The sequence below is a fragment of the Strix uralensis genome, chromosome 3 (genome assembly GCF_047716275.1).
Source record: "Strix uralensis isolate ZFMK-TIS-50842 chromosome 3, bStrUra1, whole genome shotgun sequence".
NCBI classification, from domain to species: domain Eukaryota; kingdom Metazoa; phylum Chordata; class Aves; order Strigiformes; family Strigidae; genus Strix; species Strix uralensis.
Window position 1 is genome coordinate 85,112,975 of NC_133974.1, and position 21,900 is coordinate 85,134,874.

Here is a 21,900-nt window from a genome sequence, read left to right on the forward strand (position 1 = left end):
AGTCCACGGAGGACGGAAGAGGGGAGGTTGGTGCGGGCCGTTCGTCCCCAGGCAAGGAGGTGCGAGGAGGGGGGAGCCGGCGGGAGCCGGCGGGAGCCGGCCCGGCCCGGCCCGGCCCGGCCCGGCCCGGCCCGGCCCGCGGCTGCTCCGCCCACCTGGTGCGCAGCTGCCCTCCGGCTGCTTCGCCCCCGGCCGAGAGGCGGTGCCTTACTTTAACGGCCGGCAGCCCGCCTGAGCCTTGCGCAGTAACGGTCTGCTGGGGGCGGCGGACGGCTGCCTGGCGTCTCTCTGGCAGTGCTGTAGCGGCGTGGGCTCGCCGCGATCCCCGCCGCTGGGAGGGCAGAGGGCGGCTTGCGGTCTGTGGCTTGAAAGCACCCACACAGGAGAGTGCTCCGTGACGGGGCCGCTCCCGAGGCAGCGACAGCGCTGGGGTGTGTGAGAGCTGCTGGTGGGAGCGCTGGGAGGGCAGACCTTGCCATCAGGAGGCCGGTGTGCTGCTAGGCGGTGAAAAAAGCACCCCGAGGAAGTAGGGGGATGGTGAAAGCCGTGACTTGTGTGTTTTAAGGGTATTGCTTCTGTCTCTGCAGGTCTGCGAGTAGCTCAGGTGTCAGTATTCCCGGGATGATGACGACTGCCTGCGTGCCTGCTGATGCACTGGGGCGCAGAATCCTGTGTGGCACAGAACGTGCAACTGTGCGCTACGTTGGCAGTGTTCCTCCTACAGCAGGTAAACATCGCAATAGTAAATAACCTTTACCTTTAACGGTGGTTTTAAAAATTCTAGTTATGTTCTTCTTAATTTAAAAAAAAAAAAAGGTCAGGTAGAATGTGATAATTTGCAGATCGTTTTTTCGTCATCGTTCTTGGATGAATATGGCAACTTCTAATCTAGAGAAACTGTTGAGTTTTTTTAGAAGTCAGAATTGTCAAAAGGAGTTTACATTCTTTACACCAGTACTTTTGGTTGAAATTGATTACATATTTTCTTACAGGAGGAAGATCTTGGTGCCTTCCTTTTTCCATTAGTTTTCACGAACAGTGTTCCCTAATCTCTGTGTACTGGCATTGTGTGAAAAGGAGAGAGACAGGCAGCAGTAGCAGATCAAGGGACCAGGCTATTCTTTGATAACATAATCAGATTCGTGGGGATAAATAAGACTCAGCACAGCTTGCTTAAAGATCTGACTAGTCTGATTGTGAGAGCACTATATGTCATATTTGAAAAATTGTGGTGACGGGGTGGGGAGATTGCTGATACTTGGAAGGAGACTAGCCTTGCATACAGCTCTAGAAGAGGCAAGGAGGATGACCAGGGAACTATAATCAGCCTCATTTCAGTTCCTGGAAAGATCACGTAGCATGTTCCCTTGGAGTCCATTTCCAAGCCTATGAAGGGCAAGATGGTAGCTGAGAGTACTTGTAAAGAAGAACAAGTTGTGCTTGGCAAACCTTATTACCTTCAGGGATGATATGACTGGGAATGTGAACAAAGGGAGAATGGGGGATGTAATATTCCTTAACTTTAATAGGTCTTTTAACAGCGTCTCTATAAAGAAGCTTATTTGGAAGCTGGAGAAGTACAAGCCAGATGAATGGACTGTTAAGTGGGTGGAAAGTCCGCAGGTCTGTCAAGTAGAAAAGTGGTAATCAATGATTTGATATCTGGTAATGCACGAGTACTACAGAAATAGATGCTGGTGTCTGTTTAACATATTCATCAGTGTCTTGGATAATGTGCAGTATTCACCCTTAACTGGCTGATGTGACAAAAGATAGAATTGCAATCCAGAGTAAGCTTTATGAACTTTAGGTTTGGGCCTAAGAGATTCAAGAAGGATACATTTCTGCATGTAGTGTGAAATAAACCCATGTATCAGTGTAGACAGGGAAGCACTAGCAACCCACAGGGTCTGTTGTAAAGGACTTGGAGTTGAGGTGGATACTGGCGTGAATGTGAGCCGACAGTGAGCTCTTGTCACAAGCAAGATATGTTTTGTACTGGGTTACCTTAGAACAATGAACATAGCCAACAGATCAAAGGAAGCTGTTATCCCCCTCTGGGGGCAGGGGTTCTTGATAAGGTTGCACTTGGAATACTGTATCTGGTTCAGGACTGTCCCAATTCAAGAGGGATGTGGATAAACTCGAGAGGATTCAGTGGAGGGCTGCCAAGGTGGTCAAGGGCACAGACCATGTAAGTGCATCATGAAGAGAAATTGAGGGATCTGGGTTTTGTTAGTGTGGTGAAGAGGAGTTGAAGTGCCTGCAGCTGTTTGACAGATGGTTACGAAGATGACAGAGCCACATTCTTCTTATTAGTGTTAGATTATATAATAAGGGACAATGACCACTAATTGTGGCTGGAAAGGTTCAAATTGGACAGCAGAAAAATCTTTTTCTCTACAGAAGTAATGCAGCTCTGGAATAGGCTGTCCAGATAAATTAGAATCTTGCTCTCCTTGGAGATTTTCAAGATCTGGCTAGATAAAGATTTACGTGGCTGACCTGTTTTTAGTGCTGGTGATAATTTCCTGATTTGAGAGGGAAGGTTAGGCTAGATGAACTTTAGAGGTTCCTTCCAACCATGATTTCCATGGCTATGATGCCATAAATTTGAAAATGTATTACCATATTTTTCAGGAATTTGGCTTGGCGTGGAATGGGATGATCCTCAGAGAGGAAAGCATGATGGTACCTATGAAGGAACACAGTATTTTAAGTGCAGGTGAGTTGATTCCCAGTGTTGGCATGTCACGTGACAAGATGGTCATGGGAAAATGGCCCTTTTTCAATTTTTACAGGAAACCCTTTTGTTATCAGGAGTTGTTAATCCAGTTATGGGGATTAGAATATGGTAAATAATTAGAAAATACAAGTCATGTTTTCAGAGGTATGTAATAAAATACGACTTTTGGATGTTATTAATACTACCTGTAGTAGGTTTAGACCTTCTACCTTAGTAAGGAAATCAGTGTATCCTACTTACCTTTTAGGTGATTCTGAAGTGAAATATTGGTCTATATTAACTTCTCAAATATAGTTTGAATTTGGGCTTAAGATGACTTGCATGTATCTTGTTAAGGGAAAATACTAAGTTCCTGATAATGATTTGGATTATATTTGTATCACTGAGGAATTGTTAAGTATGTCTGCTTGCATTTGACACATGCAAACGCAGTGTAGCTGTTCTTTTTTAAAGTATACACATGCATTACATTTAAGCTTGCAGACTGTAGCATGTTTGAAATTGAGGACTACAGTACTCTAGGGTTGATGCTAACAGCAAGCTGTTGATGTCCTTGTCAGAGGACACTACAGCAGCTGAAAGTTTGTGAGTTAAAAAAATAAGTGGATAAATTTACAGAAGAAAAGTAATCAATGGCTCTTAAATACTAAAGGCTGCTAGCTCAGTAAGTTCCTGAGCATTGAAGTGGTGAAGGATGAGAGAATATTCTGTGGTTATATTATTAGAATACTTGCCCTGTTGTTGTACTTTTCCCAACCATTTTCTATTGGCAGCTTTTGGAGAAAGGATGTGGTGTTACATGGATGTTTGTTTCAACCACTGGATCACAGCCAGTCTTACAATAATGACATGAAACAGAGAGATTTCTAGGTCTTTTTCCACCTCCTACCTTCCAAGGCTGGTAATAACTGTAAAAGGGCGGTTTGATTACAGTTTGTTCCTAGCAGTTCAAGTGTTCATTCAAGTGAAATGAATCTAATCTAAATCAAATCCTGTGACATTGAGCACTCAGAATTAATAGGAGGCTTTTGAAAGTATGAAAAAAAAGTGACAAACCAAAAAAAAATTTTAATTTGTCTGTGGTATTCCTTTTGGATGTGTTTTTGCTTTAATTTGTTGGAAAATGTAAGAAGACTTTTCTCTGAAATTAATTCCTCATGTTAATTATCTTGAAAAAGTTAAAGCTATCAATAAGAGGTTAAGCAAATAATCTTTTTTTTCAACTTGCATGGAAATGGAAGTTGTAAGAATAGCTGGATGAAGTCAGTCCAAAGATTTGTCTTGCTTAGTTTTCTGTCTCTAACATTGGTTAATAGCAGATGACTGGAGAAGTGTGAAAGAACAAGAAAAGTACATAGTGGCAATTTTCCAGAATCTCACTAGCTTTGACTAGTCGTGGTTCAAAGATTTTTCCAGAGCCAGAGGCGGTGTATTTGTACATGTACTTTGTTTTGCTCTCAATGGATGATTCAACAGGAAAAATTTGTGATAAGAATTTCCTCTAAGAATAATTAAAGGCATGTAGTAACAGTGCATGCATTTGCTAAGCTTTGAGCATGTGTTTTCATCTTGTGAAAATTGTGATAATTTCCATTTTCATAAGTAGAGTCTTGTTACTTTCTCCTATTTGAATAGGAATATGATATGGAAGGGACTTAGAACTGTTGCTGTAAAACGTTGCAGAGAAAAAAAAAGAAGAGATTAAAATTATTATTTCTATATTGTGGGGAAAGTGGGTCTAATTTTGTATCTGTCAAAAGGCCTTCTGGAAACAAATGGAGTTCCCTAAGGTAGCAAAGGAGGCTGCTGTGTTTGTATTGAGATCTGACAGCAGTTCAGGGCTTGTTAAAGAATATAATTCATAATTGATTCAGATCAAAGTTGTTCTCAAGCTAGCAAGTAGAGCCATTTGGTCTCAGACTGAATCAGCAGAAGAATTTATCTATTAAATAATCCAAAATTAAAAAGTAGCTATTTTGAAATCCTTTCTGGGAATACAATTTCTTACCTGTAGCAAAACAGGCATAAGCAGGGAAGGGATAGATTACGTTCAGTAGTGCAAATCAGGTTTGACTTTCACAGCAAGCCAGAGAAATGGAAGTATAGTAAAGCTTGTTTCTGTAATGTTTTAAGCCTGGCAGAACTTCGATTCCTTCTCAGATCTTTGTGGACTTTTTTCCCCCTTTGTGTTGTTAAGTTTTCTTCTGGTGGGAACTGATTTTTGGATATGTGTGTATTCCTGAAATGCCAGGTTATCCTGGCAAAGACATTACATGTTTTCAATTTTTCCTTCTTCAGTGAGTTTTATAAGCTGTGTATGGACAGGTTTTAAAATCTACAGAGAGCAGTTGTGACTAATCAGATGTTACTGTTTGCATGAAATTTATGTTCCTGCCCAAAAGAAGATCTGTTTACATTAAATTAGACTATCTCTCCTTCAAGAATGACAGTTTCACCCTCAAGAGTGTCTCCTTAGAGCACAAACAAACTCTTCAAATACATGAAGATGTCAGTATCATTTTAGTGTCTACAAAGAAAAAGCGATTGCCATTTAGCAAGGGGAGAATGCATTCCCAAGATTCCTTTTAATCTCAGAAGGTCTCGGTTAGGAAGTTTGGATTGTTTCACTGTGTCACTGTACCCATCAGAGACTTCTGCTCTCCGCTGTCAGTGGAACAGTGTTGAAACAAAACTGTTGTCCCTGACCACTATTCAAACACGTCCTGTGCACCACAGAAACTTAAGATAGCATCTGGAACTGCAGATGTCTAGCTTCCTTTCATTGTTTTGTGAAAGCTCAGACTCAGCTTTCATGTCTGTTTGACTAAGGTAAACTTGCGAGAACTTCAAATACTTGCTGATGCTTGCAAAGCCTCTGCGGTGCAGTCAGGAGTTTGATACACCATAGCAGATTAGTGTTAGGTGTCACTTACAAGCATTGTTTGATGCCAGAGCTGCCAAAGACTGGTCTAAAACTTGAAGTATTTTGTTTACTACAGTGTGTAGATTCCTCTAAAAGAAGTCTGGTCTGTTGAGCACCTTCCCTAAAGAGAACTGTTCAGAGCCTACCTAGAAAAGATGTGCGTGGATTCAACTGGCTGTATTTTATGACACCTTATGAGCTTTGTAGTACGTGTGCTTCAGTCATGATAATAATTGCCTTCAAAGGGCAAAGAACCCCTTCCATCCATCTTTACTATCTAGGCTGATAAAGCTGTGATCTCTCTCCTTGGCTCAGAAGCTTGCTTCTGCAGTCAGACAGCTCAGGTGTGTAACTGTTGGCAGAATATAGTTTATGTACTACTGCATTATTCTTCAGGTACTGAGAAGTGTATGTGTGTGATATTTCTCTAGCATATGAAGAACCATAATGTACCTGTAATGATGAGCAGTACCACCATTTGTTTTATATCAGCAAAGAAGAATGATGCCAGATTTCCTCTTTATTCAGGGAAGTGGCTAATCAGTGGAAGCTGATAAGTAATCTAAATTCTAATTAATATCTTTCAAGGGCCCTGGGCAGTTATTGCTTCAGGCTACTGATTCATGAATAGGAAGCATCCTACAAACTGACTTCTGAGGTTGGGGTCAACCTCTCTATTTTAAAAGTCAGTAAGAAGTGTCTGTATTAAGTAGAGCCAACTGGTTGTCAGAGCCCCACTTGGGCATATTCCAGATTTTCTGTTTAAGAAAATTGGGGCATATCTTCTACCACTTCATTTCTGCACGTTGTCCTGGCTGCAGGACATTTTACGCACATGGGAGCAAAATCCTTGTTATCACTTCTGAATGTTCAGCTTATGTCAGGTTGATCAGTAGTCTGCAGGCTCTTCCGCCTCATGATATGCATGCTGGATGAATCTTTGGGTTAGGATTTACCTGTTTACTTCCCAATTGTGGAGACTGATTGCTAATGGGTATGCTTTTTCATGAGTGCAGGTGCTATACATTAGTTGTTTGATATGTACATACAGCTTGTACAGTTCATGTTGCCTAGTGTGAAAGCTAATACAGGCAGTGTATTTTAGGGAAAACGAGTTACAGGTAAGTGACCTCTCTCCTTGAAAGCACATTTTGCCTGAAAATAGGTTCCTATTGTAGTCTCTTTTTCTGTCCTCCTCTGTGACAGTTCTTGAAAAAGTAGATCAAACTAATAGAGTGGAACTGAAAAAGAAACTTAGGCTGTGGAATGGAATTGAGTATACATTAGTAAGATAGCATGCATAGTGCTTGGAAGTGATAGGAACAGGAGAGAGAAACCCTATGATCTTGCTACGATCAAAACGAAAAATAGGAGGGTCTTGAGAGAGAAATGCACCATACTTCTCTTGTAGCTTCAGATGGTAAGGGGCAAGGTAGCTAGTTTCCTTCGCGTTTTTTCCTAGAGATAGAACTGTCTTCTGCAAAGACAATGAGAAAGGAGATGCCAATAGAAATGGTGACCTGAGAGGACAGAAGATGTCAGAATAAACATACAGCAGGGCCTAGGGTAAATTACAGATAGACAAGAGTACAAGTTTTCTTTCCGGAGCTCCAAGTAGAATCCTGCACTGGCTGTCATGTAGGAAGCTGTTTGACTTAATTAAATACAAAAGTGATGTATTTCACAGGTAAAAGATCTTATAGTTAAGATGGTGAAAATGTAGTTTACAGTTTTAAGAAGTGGTGTTAAAAACTATGTGACTCTTTTTTACATTTGAGGAAGTTTCTAGCTAGATGTTTGGAAGCTATAAAGAACTTTGAAGGAATGGAACAAAAGACTTAAGGGAAGGTTACTAGATTAAAAACGTAGAGAATTGAAAATGCTTGTCAAACATGGAAGTACACACTGGATTTACATTCTCTAAGATTATACCTTTCTGCTTGTTTTGTAATCATTGCTCACTACAAAAGTAGACTGAAAATATTTTTAAAGTAAATAGTATCTAGTTTCTACCCATTCTATCCTATTCTTTAGGATATGAGAGTACTTAAATAAGTATTAGAAATGTTAATGAATAAAACTGGCACAAGCAATTTCCAGTACTGATTTTTTTTTTTAATAAAAATGTGAATATATTCCATCTATTTGTAATAGGTCCATAGGATTCAGGGTCTCTAGTTACTGTTTTTCTGAGAGAATTTGGAACTCTGTAGTGTTGGTGGTTTATATTATGGTTTGCTAATTAGCCACTTGACGTTTACATGCTGTTTTGAAAAGAGGAATTTTATTTACATAAGGGATGTCTTCCTCCTGGGTAGTTTCCAACCAAAGTCTGTACTCTTCTCAGCTGGAAGGCAGGCAGGTAATCATAACTACCAATTTTCTTCCTACTGTTTTCTGGCTGATCCTCCTATCAGATCCTCCATCTGCTCTGAGATACCATTCCCACAACTTGTCTCTGCCAGTTCTTCCTAGCTACTGTTTCCTCACTAACTTTGATAAAAATTGTCAAAGCAATTGCATGGCAAGAAATTGCCACGCAATAAAGTTTTTTTCACTGCTCAAGAAAAACTAAGAAACTTCATAGGACTGTGTGGAATATATATTAGCTGGATAATTCTGTTGAATATTCAGTTTCAAAATTGTTACTGAGTTAGTATCAGAATTTTTAAAAGTTTGAGTTTGTATAAGAGTTCCAAGTGGTACAATTTGTGTCTTGTGTCATTTGTGTGGATGGAAGGACAAGGCTGCATTTTCTTGAAATTACAAGTGAATTATTCCAGTCAAATATAATGAGGCAATGCCTATTCTGAGTATTCCTATGGGCCTTAGGCAGTGGTAAGACACCAGACACATTTGTTGTATGGTTTAGGTAACTTTGTGTCTATCTATAGGTAGAAACTTAATTTTCTGGAAAAACTGAGTTCAGAATGAGTTTGGAAACGACAGAGCAGTTATTTCTAATAATACTGTAATTTTGATTTGTAAGTACATTTGGAAATCTGGTGCTTCAGTTCTCATGGCATCTCACAATGTGAACTTCTTGGGTCAAATACCATCAAAGATACTTTGCAAGTCTTACATGGTCTCACTGAGAGGAAACTATGTCTAAAATTAACCCGTAGAATTGCCTTTTGACTGCTTTAGTTCCCAGTATTTAAAAAAAGTAATAATTAGTACTTTTGAGACTAGTCATTCTTATGATAACTTTTCATATTTCACCTTATTTTGGTTGCTCTATTCTAGGCATCCTAGAGGAGGATCATTTATCCGGCCAAACAAGGCAAATTTTGGAGTAGATTTTCTTGCTGCAGTAAAGGATAGGTACGGGTTGAATGATGAACAAGATGTTCAACATGGGACAGAGAATACATTAGTATTTGGAAAGAAGACTGTGGAATTTGTTGGAATGGATTCTATTGCAGAACAACAAAGGCAAGTGTAATATATAAGAGAATCTAAGATATGCTCTTAGCGATTGATTAGTTGAGTAATAGTTCAACTGCAAGGAAAGGAAGCTTGCTGCCTTGCAGCTGTGCTATGCTGAAAGAAACAAGAGATCTTCCTATTGTGGATTCATAATTTACCTCTTTTACAGCTAGGAACTGGGATTATGTCATGCTTGAGTGCTCACAATCCTCATTGTGATTTCACAAAGTAGGAGGTGATGATATTTGGGGAGGAATGAGTGAGATAAATTATCATGATATTGGCAATCATTCTATACGTGCATGGTCCTTTTTAAATAAATGTATTTTAATATTTTCTTAATATCGGACAGCATTATTTCATCTTTGTTTACTCGTATCAGTAATGACTTTGTAACTGAGAGAGGGAAGGCAGAAGGTTACTGTACTGCTAGTGAAGAAGTCTTTTAGTCAGCTCATGCCATGTTCGTTTACCTGGAAGGGTAAGAAAGGAAGTAACTTAATGATGTGTAGTAGATTGCAGTTTTAATGACTTCAAGCAGTAGAGAGGTATCAGTTCAGTAGGTGGCAGTCTCCTTCTGAGCTGATATTCCACAACTATTCTCCCTTTGTCTCTCAGGACATACAAAGCATTCAAAAATACTTCTTTTTCGTCTTTTTTGATAAATGATACAGAGAATGCCCCAATAACTTAGAACCTCTTGCAAAACATATTACAAGAAACCTGTTTAACTTGGAACTTCTAATTAAATTTGAATTTACATAGCTATATTTTGTCTGTTTTATCATTTATTTTCAGTTGGATGAGGGTTGGCTGGGTTTTTTTGCGGGGTGGGGGTTGTGGTTCAACCAGACCTATTTTGTAGTAGCAATGTAAGGGCAAAAAATAGAGGAGATGTGTCTGGTTTTGAGTAAGAAAGGCACTGCAATGTAGCAATCCGCACATTGCTAATTCTAAAGGAGACAATATGTATGAAAAGGATGTTATTTAGTTGTAACAACCAGGTATTTATATAATGTACCTATTTCTGTTTGAAGATTACTTAACAATTTTCTTTCTCATTCAGCCAGCTGAACCAACTTGTAGATATCTCAGTGTGTGAGTGTGCAGTAAGCCATGCTGGTCAGAAAGAGGAAATCAGCAGAACGTGTGCTAGTATCCTTTTCTGCTATCTTGTGTGATACCACAAATAAAGTACATATTTTAGCATTCCAAGTGTTCACTTCAATGAATGATATTTGTATCCTTTTACTAAAAAAAAGATGCTTAAAACTCCAGTTTATATTTAGAAGCTTAATGCAATGTTTACAGAGTTGAAAAGTAGATGCCTACAAATTTTGAGAGGGAATGTGAATTGTGGATAAAAATAGAAACGTCATAGGTTGCTACTGCCACTACAATTTTGGAAGGCTTCAGCAATGGGATTTTTTAAAAATTTAACTCCCCATAAAAATACAGCTGATATGTTCTGTAGGCACCAGAGGTCTCCAGTATATAATAAATGATGTATTTAATACATTGCATGTTGTAGTGATGTTACAGAAATACAAAGCAGGTATTACTTGCTCATTTGTAAGGACTGGTAAGAGTTCCTGTCAATACAGAAATTAATCCATTTTAGGATTTGTAAAGTTAAGCTCTTTTAGAAAACTATAAGCCATTTTCATACCACAAATCAAAATAAAATTTGCTGTAACTTAGTAGTAGTATCTCTTAGCCCAAACAAGTGTATTCTGTTTTTGTTTATTTGATTCAAAAACAAACCCTCATTCTAATTTCTGGAAAAGGAAGTTCAGATTTGAGAAGTTTATTTTTCTTAATGTGAAATTTCAGATATCAGGCATATAAATCTATCAAGAAATCTGATATCATCTTGGGAGACGGTAACAGCTATTGCTTCTCAAATTCAAAATCTGGAAACACTTAATATCAGGTATTCATATTCATATATTCATATTTAGGTAGGGCCAAAAAAGAAGAGGCTCTTTTAGATATGGAGTCAACTTTCTAAAGGTAGCTAACTGAATGCTTCAATACTCATTTTAATGTGAGCTAAGTTTTTTTAATTTTTTTTTTTTTTAAATCTAATCCTGAAACAATTCGCGTGTGTGCTATATTTTTCAGACAATCCTTTTCAAGGAAAGGCTAGAACCCTAGGAGTTTAGAATCTGTGTAGAACTAAATTCTGGAGAAGTGCTTGGGACAGACGGATGTTGGCTGGAGTTTTGTAAAATTAGAAAAATCAGCTGTCTGAAAAATAGAATACAGATTTCAGCCATTAAACTTTTACAGGAATTTAGGCATTTGTCAATGTATTCTACATAACAGACTCTTTAGCAGTTAGACTGAAGGTAAAAAAAATTACTCTGAGTACATTTCTAGAAATGAGGAAACGGGGAATATAGAAACTTAGGTTTACAGCATCTTAAGATGCCCCTATACACTTCTGTGACATCTAAGACAATTATCTTGATTTTTAAAGCTTAGTCTGCCCCAAGGCAGAACTGATTTGATGTGTGTATGCATCCACATTGCATGTGTGCAATGGGTCTGGTTTGCAGCGAGGAGACCAGCTTCACAGCAGACACAGCCAGGTTTGCTGTGTGCATGTGCAGCAGGTCAGACACTGGATACTTGTGCGTGGGGTCTGCATGGCACTGGCAGGGTGTGGGGACTCTGCTGGCAGATGGACCCCTCAGAAGAAGCCAAGACCTTTTGGTGGCACTGCTGCAGGAGTTCGCAGCCTGCCTGTGAAAGCACTAGTAACACATCCTTATCACTTGAAAATCTCGCTTAGCACTTTTTAGTTAGGTTTAGCTATCTGTTTGCCTTCTGGGTTTTCAAACCTATTTGGGTTTTTTTTTCATGAGCTTAGAAATTCTTTTTCTACATAGAAAAACTGTAAAGTAAATATTTTCATTTTCTTTTCAAGTCATTCCAAGTGTCTTAAGACTTTATCTTTGGTTTTTATTATTGTTGATATATTTCAATTGCCCAGGCAAGTCTTTATTTAGGAGCCCACTTCTGTTTAAGAATGATGCTTTACCAACAGTGTCTTGGCACCAAACTAAAATATCCATAATGCTTTAACCAAACCTTAAGTATCCCAAGACCCAGTCTATTCCTGTCCTAAAATGGTGCTGATAAGAACTGTGGATCATGGTGACAGATCGAGGGGAAAGTCTCTTGTAGAGTGATGACATTGGAAAAGGAGGGAGGATGTTTTTAAAGGAAGCTGCAATTCCTTCAAAACAAGAAAGAATTCACAAAATAATTTCAAAATAAAGAATATTTCTAGTACACACCTATATGCTGTATCTGGCACATGCCAGAATAATTTTCTGGTGTGAAATAACACAATGAATTAAAGTTTGTGAATAGTAACAGCCTAAACCACTAATTTTGAGAAATTAATGTTATAGCTACAACTTTAGGAAGTTTGTTTTCTCTCCAAGCAGAGTTGTTTAGCTGTTTTGGAGGTCGTACTAGCCATTGGGGACAGCAGCAGGGCGATAGGACTGAAGGCAGAAACCCAGAATATGGCTTTTGTTGTAGAGTCTTGGAGATCTGTGTTGAGACTAGCAGCTTTCAAAGCCTTCATTGTACAGTCGGTACACACGATGTAGCTAAAACAATTGAAAGTGATGTAAGCTAAATTGAAATAAATACCAAATGAATTTAATAAAAAAGTGACCCCAGTTTTTGTATTTGTTCTTATAGTTAACGTGACAAAAATGTATTTAAGTAGATGTAGGTGTTTTGTTCTCTTCAATACTTAGCACAGAACAGCTGTTTGCAACCTGGGTGCTAGTTGTAAACCTAACTTTGCCTAGAGCATATGTTGTTAAGATTATTATCAGTATGCATAAGAATACAGATAATTTATTTTAATTCACCTAGAATACTTTTTTCAGTTTTTCATTGCTGAGAACTGTAGTCTAGGTGGAATGGTTTTCAGAAGTTATTTGTAATAAAATTGGAAAGCAAAATGGCGTTGATGCTGGAATGTGATGCTTATGACTACAAACGGAAATATTCTGAATTTATTTTTTATTGTTTTGACCTTCTGTTTATTTTAAAGAATAAAGACATTAACAGGTAAGTCTGTTACTGAATTTTTTCATACAAGGAATGTTAGAAGAAGAATAGAAGTGATTACCTATTCACCAGCTCTCTAAGAGCTTGTTTAAATGGGGAAATTTAACCCCTAAGTATGTAAGTATAACTATACCGAGAGATTTTTAGCATAATATATGCAGGTAGATCAGACCTTAGGAAAGAAATAAAAACTCTTGTTTGGGGGTGAGTTTGAAGACTGCAGATTTGAGACTCTTAACTATTTTATAGTGGTATTTTGCTATTGAGAGTGGATTTGACATACTTTTGTTTTACTGGGGTCTGGATTGTCACGTAGGCTCATTATTTGCAATCGACAGTAAGGAGTTTAAGCCCAAAAATCTGACTTTGCTTCATTTAATATTAATGCAGATCTTTCTTTTCATATTCAATTAGGGGAGGAAAAGGTGGGAAGGAGGCCACAGATGAATAAATACGCATTCATGAAGTAGGAAAGTAAATTAGGAAAGAGTACATTAGAATATAACTAGAAGGATATTTTATAATATTTTAAAATGTGTGACACTTTGGCAGTGACTTTTTTTTGTGTAAATTGTTTTTCTTTAATATGTGATTCCAAAGTAGTGACTTCAATAAATGCAATTATTCATTATGCTAATAATTATTGGTTTTGCACAGTGAAAACAAAATGAAATTTCCATCTACATCAACTTCTGTATCCGGTGTGTTTTCAAAATTGAGGATTCTGGCACTTAATCAAACTGAGATAATGTGGACAGAGGTAATAACCTTTCCTGGTTTTGTTTTTATTTATATTGTTAGGTTTTTGAGGCAAGGAAAGCACAATAAATGTTTATGCATTATGTTATTCTGCTGAAATGTAATCATCCTTAGAAAAGGTACTGTGGCATAACTGTATTCGTTACGCAGTAACTAACGTAGTTCCTACATAATGTAGGAAGTTATGCTGGCACGGGAGTCTAATAAGAAACATTTAACTTCATTACATTTGTAAATTATCAAGATAAAGGAGCTGAAATATAATATAACTTCATGTCTCAAAGGCTTGTGTGAATTAAAACTTTTTGTTTCCTTGTTGTTGTTAAAGGTTTGTGTGTATTTTTACACATGTAAATCTTTCCAATGCAAATGGAAAGAACGTGTGTCATTATGACCCAAAGTGCTTGTTTTGGCATCACTTTGCATCGGCAAGAGATTGGCTTAGTATCTTTGCACATCCTGACAATTCTTGGAATGCTTGATGCCTGGTTATATGCAACACAGATACAGCACAGGATAAACAAAGCTCTGACTTGTTTCAGGGACTGAAGCATGCAAACATTTACTCTCCCCTAATATGATCTTTTATTAAGAGTGAAGTCCTGTTGTCAAATATGTTAGCAGTGGGCCTTTTTTCAGAGGTGGAGCTGATGAAGCACATCTCAGTAGTGCCATATTACTTATAATGGCTTGTAAATTCCAGCCCATTATTTGGATTTCTCAGGGGCAGATTTTGTATGTACTGCATTGTGAAATTACATGAATTTTCAGATTTTTGCTGCCAGCCACTATCCAGTAATAGAGCACTTGCCAAAACTGCGGTTTAGGTAGAAAGAAACTTCTTCATTCTCTTCTCTTGCTGCAGGGCTAGAGGAGGGTTATTACTGTATTTTTAAGTGTCCATTCAGTGTGCTCTTAAACCATCAGTGGGGTTTTATGCTGGCACAGTTGATAATTCTAACATTCACTTCTCCATTCATGTTGCTGCTGTTATGGAAGGATTAAGTGGCTACAAACACTTTAAATGTCGTCTAGTGCTCACCAAAGTAAATCTGTGCCTCGTGGTGTTGAAAATGTTGGCAGCTGCCAGCAGCCCTCCTCCATACCAGGGCAGTGGGAAAGGTTGGTTGGAGCCATTGCTTCAGGCAGATCAGAGCTCTCGAGGGGTAACTAAGTTTGAGAGAAGCCCCAGGTTAGTCAGAGCACTTTAAAATTACGTAGATTCTGCATTCATTTTTGAAACTCTGCCCTGGCTGACAGTAAAATCATAGGTGGTGAAAACATTTTTGGTTCGGAAATCTTTTTTTATAAAATTGAAATTTGTTTGATTCATTCCTTTAATTGGGGAAGCATAAGTGTGTGCTTAAAAGTGGTGTTCCAGGGCAGCCAAACAAAAGGGAAGAAATAAAGGGACCTACCTGATATTAATATTCTGTAAGCAAACCACTTGAAAATGTTATTAAGCTATATGGGAGTTACTTTGAAAGTTCACTGTTTTGAAAGAAAATAATATGATCCAGGGAAAAGAGAAATACAGTGATTGTCAATGGGAATATAAGCAAAGTCTGAAAATCCTAGAAATGTTTTAATTAAAATTAAAACAATTTAATGGTGAACAGCATTTCAAAGTAACTTATTGCCATATGTCATGGGGATAGTTTTAAAAAAGAAAAAGACTTGTGAGTTTTTTCATTTGTTCCTCTGTTTTGAAATATTTTTCACAGTAAAGGGACATGCTTAACTTATGCAGTTATGCGTAACTCCACATTTATATGCCTTGAGCATCAGTTTTCCAAAATGTTCTTTCATTAGTATATTATATGTACATATCTAAATACATCTGAGATTTCTATTAATATATCAGTAAAAGAGCTTATTACTGTATAATTGTCAATTGATTGTTCAAAACATAACATATAACCTTCAAGGGGGAAAGATGTACTGTAAAATATCTTACAGCTAGAAACCGTTGCCTTAGGAATTTAATTAATGCATTCAAGAGTAATTAATTCATATTTATGGCTCCAAAACCAATTTTTCGTATTCAGCATTTACATCATCATGTTGTATTTGTCATTCTGTTTTCAAACTAAGATCTTATAAATATAAAATAATCTACTATTATACAGGCTAAAAGAAAAATCTGGGTTAGAGCAGAGGTACAGGTCATGTTTCTGACTTTGGCAAGTAGCAGGTAGTTGGGAAAAATTCTAGGCAAAGGGCAAGCACATGGTAAGAGCTGCTTATAAAGCAATCCAGAATTCTGGGGCTTCCTGAGCTGATGACTATGTATCTGTATTTAATGAATCTTTGTGGATATTTTGTTCATGATTTATCTAACTGTATTAAGAATCCATTTGAAAATTTTGATATCCATATCTTTTAACATTGGTTTAATTGTGCTGTGTGAAAAAATACCCTTTTTGGTTTTTGATCTTGCTGCCTGATAATTTCATTTAATAATTCCCGATATTTTATATGCAAGTAACTGAGAACGGCTATTGTCTGTTTCATAGCTTTGATGATTCTTGTTAAGCTTTTTTATGCCTTTCCCACTTATATTACTTGCTTCCTAACATAAAGAGACTAAAAATATAGGAACATCATGGACTTACACAGTGACAGCTGTTTCTTGCTGTCTTTATTTCTTTTGCAATAGGTTTTGGATTTCCATTTTTCTTTTTTGATCAGCAGTGGCTACTCCACTGGCAATTCGTCGCAACCTCCCCACCAGCTATCCACAACAAGCCCCCCCATCTTTCCTGAGTGTTTGGTGTCAGATCTGTGAACTTTTGTTTCTGTATGGAAGCTGTTTTAAGCAATAGCTGAAAATTTGGCAGTTTGAGTTTCTGAGAATTGTGATGTGACTGTTACTTGATTTTTGGCAATTTTCTAGCCATTTGGTCAGTCTATTGAAAAGTCTTCTGATACTTCAGTTTGGTGCAGTTTTTCAGTTCCATCCCTCACAATGCAGTGCACCTACTTTCTCTTGACTCTGCAGGCTTCTTTTCATGCTTCCTCATTGCTAATAGATAGACTACTCTGGTCTGTCCTGTTGACATAGGAAAAGACTGTCCAAATTAAAGAGATAAAATATTGATGTTTTCTGCTCTTTCTCTGGAGCAGGAAAAGTTGTTCTATCCGAGTTTGTAAGTTTAAATGTGTTGCAGATATGGCAGCAGAATGATGTTTCATATTTTTGGGTGCAAAGCAGTCAAGTCCCAAATCGTATTTCACTACTTGAAGTGGTGTTAATATATATATTATGTATAATGTCAGTGTTAATATATTTATATTACATATGTAATGTGTATATATATCATGAGATGCAGTTGTATAACTTCAGCTGTAACAGAATGAAGAATAGTTAATGAAAGGAGGCTTTTTGGTGTCTAGGATAGTGAACATTTATAGGATAATTGGTTAGCTATAGACATAAAAAATTGGATTTGATTGTCTAGATCTCTCAACTTCACTGCTTTGTAACCTTTGTAACCTCCTGTAAAAACAAGCTTTAGGAGATTGTGGTGTGAATGTTTATGTCTCTGTTCTTGCATCCCAAAAACTTTGAATCTGCTAACCAATTACAGACACATTTTGAAAAGAGGTGGGGGCTGAAAAATATTAATTACCTACAAGTTTCAAGAAAATAGGAATGTAGATGGAGGAGAGAGCCCCTCTTAAGTTTTCTAACCAAGGAAGGAGTAGCAGGTTGAGCTCACGCTTAATTTGACTCTGAAGAATACACACAAGAAAAACCTCAGCAAAAGAAAGAATTGGTGACTCACAGGCACAAATCTGTATAAAACCAGACAGTTCCAGTGCTTATGGAACTCCATGTGCTTAAACTGCAAAATTTTGGACGCAATTGCATACAAAACTGGGGTTTATGCCAGCAATTTCTATTGCTTTGTAGTAAGTGTTTATTTTTAAAAGTTGTGTTATCTGCTGTAGATGTTTGCAAAAAATAAGTCTTTATATAGTAAAATAATTTTCATGTAATTTCAGGACATAAGATTTAAAATAAATGCATCTTTGTTCAATTTGTAGCCTTTTTGAACTAATTTGTTTAGAGTACTTGAAAACTTCAGGATATGTGCTGACTTAATGCAGTTCTTGGTTTTTAGTTGTTTCATGTGCTGGCACAGTCCCATGACAGCAAAGCCTTCAAGCTCTGATAAATTAAGACATTTTAAAAGTCTGTCAGAACTGATGAGATGTGCAGAAGTTCCAGAACCATTAGGAGTTGAGTATACACTGCCATTTCCTCACGTCATCATAGGAAAAATCTGATCACTCCAACCCTGTTGAATTAAATAAACTCAGTTTCCAGGACACGCAGTCTGAGGTAGGGCAGCTACTAGCCTCCAGCCTGGAAGTGTAAATCAGCGCTGTGACTGTGCAAAACCCCTTTGATGTTATCTGTGCTGGTAGATCCAGATGCAGGAAAGAGCCAGCTGGAAGAAAGGGAGGGCTAGGCAGTCCATAATACTTGTTTCTCTGTTTTGGAGAGCTATGGATTGTTCTGAACATGTTCTGAGGAAATGTGCATGAAGTATAATTTCTGGAATAATTTTTGCCAACTTATGTTATATTAAATGAAGTTTTATTCTTAGGTTCTATTTTGTGCTCCAGGATGGCCAGCACTTGAAGAATTGTACCTTACTTCTAATAATATTACAGTTTTGGAAAGGTAAGATGAGTAATATCAGTCAGTTGTTTGTGACCGGTACTAAAAAGTTATATAGCAGACGAAGTTACATTCCTGTAACGTTTACATCACCGTGACGTGACTAAAATGAATGATGCAAACATCAGGTGATGTACTTCAGAACATTTCTAAATGTACACACTTATTTGCATGCAGTTATATACTTAGAAAACTAGTGTTTTCATTCACAAATAACTTCAAATGTTCTGCATTTGTTTGGTTTTTTTCCAATGTGGCAGGCCTGATAATGTCCTGCAGACCTTGAAGTTGTTAGACCTTTCAGACAACCAGTTACTGGATGGAAATCAGCTGCATCTAATAGCACATCTCCCCAGGTAGCTGTTAAACAAATTTGTTAAACAAATTGTTCATTTGCCAGTGATTACGTATTGTGTCAAAAGTTTATTAATCTCTGTTAAAAAAAAAATAAATAATTGAGGTAGTATTTCTTCACAACAAAACTTCCTGTGCCATGTACAGTAACCACTGTATCCATTAAATTTCAGATTAGAACAGCTAATACTTAGAAACACTGGAATATCTTCTATACACTTTCCTGATGCTGGATTTGGTATGTAAAAATAGTACATTCTAGATGTATAATTCTCTTTATTTGAAGTTTTCACTATTGTCTTGTAAATTTACTCTTTTTCCTAGGATGCAAGACTAAAATGTTTCCTTCACTAAAACGCCTTGCAATAAATGACAATAAAATATCACAGGTAGGTTGGATTGTGATAGTTTCACATTTTGTAAATACATGTATCTTTGAGTAAGACAAACTTGCAATTTGCTTTTTTAAATTTTCTTTGATTGTATGTGTAAGGTCCTGAGGTAACTATTGAATACTTTGATTCAACACAGAGGCATAATTTAAAAATTGAAAAACGTTTCTTAATGGCTCAGTTAAACGTGTTTATGGTAGCTAGTCATATCCCTCCGCTACATCGTCATTCCTCTTGCAGAATTCTAATGATGTAAAATGCTGAGTAGTTCTTCAGAGTGGTTTTGTTGGTTGGGTGCGTTTTTTTACTTAATTAAATGCAATGCAGGTTTTTTTTCTTAGCTAAATGAACAGGATGACAGTTCTTGGTTCTGCTGACCAAAAGAATAGTTTCAGTTATGGTCATTGTACAGGAAAAGTCAATGTTACTGTGTATTGTTCTGAAATGAAGTATATTTTAATGTTTCCTCAAAAGACTGTTCCCTTCCATTTCAGTGGTCATCTATCAATGAGCTTGATAAACTGCCAAGTTTGCAGTCACTGCAGTGTCACAATAACCCTTTCATGGACACAGAGAAGAACCCAGAGACCCTGAGACAGCTAATTATTGCCAAGATAGGTCAATTGAAGGTTTTGAACAAGTCTGAGGTATGTGATACTTCAACAGATTGCATGAGTCTGGGGAAAAACATTGAATCACTTCCTGAGGAATTGTTTTCAGTTTCTTTTAAGATTACTGTTTGTTTGAGTGCAGGAGAAGGGCAAGTGCTGACTATTCCATCACCTAGTCAGTGGGGCAGTCACTAGGGCTACAGGGTCCAGCCCTGTTTGTGAATGCTGCTAACTCAGTGGGAACTAGGACAAGATCGAGGAATGGTCAGGTTTTTTTAAAGCACCCAAGTCATATTGAAGTTGCAGGACTGTTAACAAAAACCATACTCTGGCCAAAAAAAAAAAAGAAAAAGCAGCATAGTTGAATCTGTTTCAGTGATGTAACACAAGCATTTGCCTTCTGTAATAGGAAAATAGCATTATCTAAACCAAATCAAACTTTCAGCAAATCTTTATCATAAGAGAGCAGAAGCATCATCTGTTCCATAGCTACAAAAAACATCTTTGCGTCACCATATACAGTAGCATCTTTGCTTAAATACTCATTTATGGATCAGTCAGTACATGAAGGTAGGGGTTGTAAGATTCCTGGTAGCACTAAAACATCCTGAACACCTAAGTAAGAGCAAGGAGTCAGTGTCATTAATTAGATTTTCTTCTTTGGAAAGTTATACAATTATATTATGTGCCATTCCTGTGTCAGTACAGATCCTTCCTGCAGAAAGAAAAGGAGCAGAGCTTGATTATCGCAAAATATTTGGAAGTGACTGGTTAGCAGCTGGTGGGAATTGGAACCCAGAGAAAAACAAACCAAGTGAAGAATTTCTCGCTGCCCATCCCAGATACCTATCGCTTTGTCTTAGTAAGTCCAAGTACAGTAAAACTAGCATTTCCTCACTTCTGGCATTGTGGTAGCACTGGTTTGGTCTCTCTTCAGTTGCCTTTCTCCTGGATGCTTTTTCCATGTGCTTCTACTACCTCAGGAAAGCCCACCCGCTGGCTGGCCTGGGTGCGAAGGGCTTTTGCTTGGTGGGGCAGCTGCACTGTACTGCACCCTTCTGGGCACTGCTGCCTCTGGGACGACACCTGTGAGCATCTGCCCTGTAACTCCACTGGTGAGCAGGCAGGGGCTGTCCCCACCGGGGCCTTTTTTAAAGTGGGAAAGTTAAGCAGCACCTCCCTGTGCCTGTCACCTGCCCCACCCCATCGCATGTGCCTGGGCACCCTTCCTAAATGCTCTAGCAGTTGATCAAGGTTCATGTCTGCACTTGGGGGTGCAGGAGCCTCCCAGTTTCTATTCTCGGTACCCCAGCTGCTGAGGGAACTGAGGCAGCAGCCTCCCCCTGATCCAACAGGCTTGTGCCTGATCCAGCACCACAGTGCTGTTAGGTCTGCTCTTGGGTTTTAGTCTTTGAAAGGTTCATGTCTATATGTGCACTTCTCTTCAAACAGAATATGGTGCACCTGAAGAAGGAGAACTGAAGGGACAACAGCCTTTGACTCTGAAAAACCAGCTTCTGAGTAAGAGGCCAGAAATGGTCAAAAGAGTTCCTTCTGCATTTAAAGTATCTTATGAGCTTAGTGTTTCCTAGGGGTATATGGAAAACAAAAGGTTCAAAAGTCTCTGAGACATCAGAATTCCAGCTTGTAATTCTGCTTCTCTGAACTGTGTGTATCAAAGAGTACACAGAAGCAGATATCTAGTCAAATTCACTCTCATTTCCCCCTCAACTCAAGCCAAATGATTTTCTTAATTAAGACTTAATGGAGAGTATAGAGGTAATCAATACTCCATTCTGACAGTGTGAATGGCTTCTCTGCAGAATCCACTTGAGACTTTAACCTCAGCAGCTGCACTGTTTTCTGATATTTTATTTTTATAGCTTCTTAACTTTAGG

The 21,900-nt window shown here is 38.0% G+C and overlaps 1 protein-coding gene across 6 annotated transcripts in view; it reads left to right on the forward strand.

The window, feature by feature from the left end:
• Window positions 1-21,900, forward strand: part of TBCE (tubulin folding cofactor E) — a 26,805-nt gene continuing 4,905 nt past the window's right edge. For 2 of the 6 annotated variants that reach the window (XM_074863179.1, XM_074863175.1), the window contains exons 1-14: window positions 1-59; window positions 588-727; window positions 2,641-2,725; window positions 8,916-9,108; window positions 10,169-10,253; window positions 10,932-11,031; window positions 13,854-13,956; window positions 18,572-18,648; window positions 18,906-19,001; window positions 19,173-19,237; window positions 19,324-19,388; window positions 19,886-20,038; window positions 20,711-20,864; window positions 21,455-21,523. In XM_074863179.1, the coding sequence (XP_074719280.1) occupies window positions 622-727; window positions 2,641-2,725; window positions 8,916-9,108; window positions 10,169-10,253; window positions 10,932-11,031; window positions 13,854-13,956; window positions 18,572-18,648; window positions 18,906-19,001; window positions 19,173-19,237; window positions 19,324-19,388; window positions 19,886-20,038; window positions 20,711-20,864; window positions 21,455-21,523 (1,351 nt within the window). In that variant the 5' untranslated portion in view covers window positions 1-59; window positions 588-621. Of the gene's footprint in view, window positions 60-137; window positions 159-212; window positions 432-587; window positions 728-2,640; window positions 2,726-8,915; window positions 9,109-10,168; window positions 10,254-10,931; window positions 11,032-13,853; window positions 13,957-18,571; window positions 18,649-18,905; window positions 19,002-19,172; window positions 19,238-19,323; window positions 19,389-19,885; window positions 20,039-20,710; window positions 20,865-20,939; window positions 21,118-21,454; window positions 21,524-21,900 lie in introns of those variants that run through there. The other 4 variants (XR_012628205.1, XM_074863177.1, XM_074863178.1 and 1 more) reach the window with 4 other exon arrangements.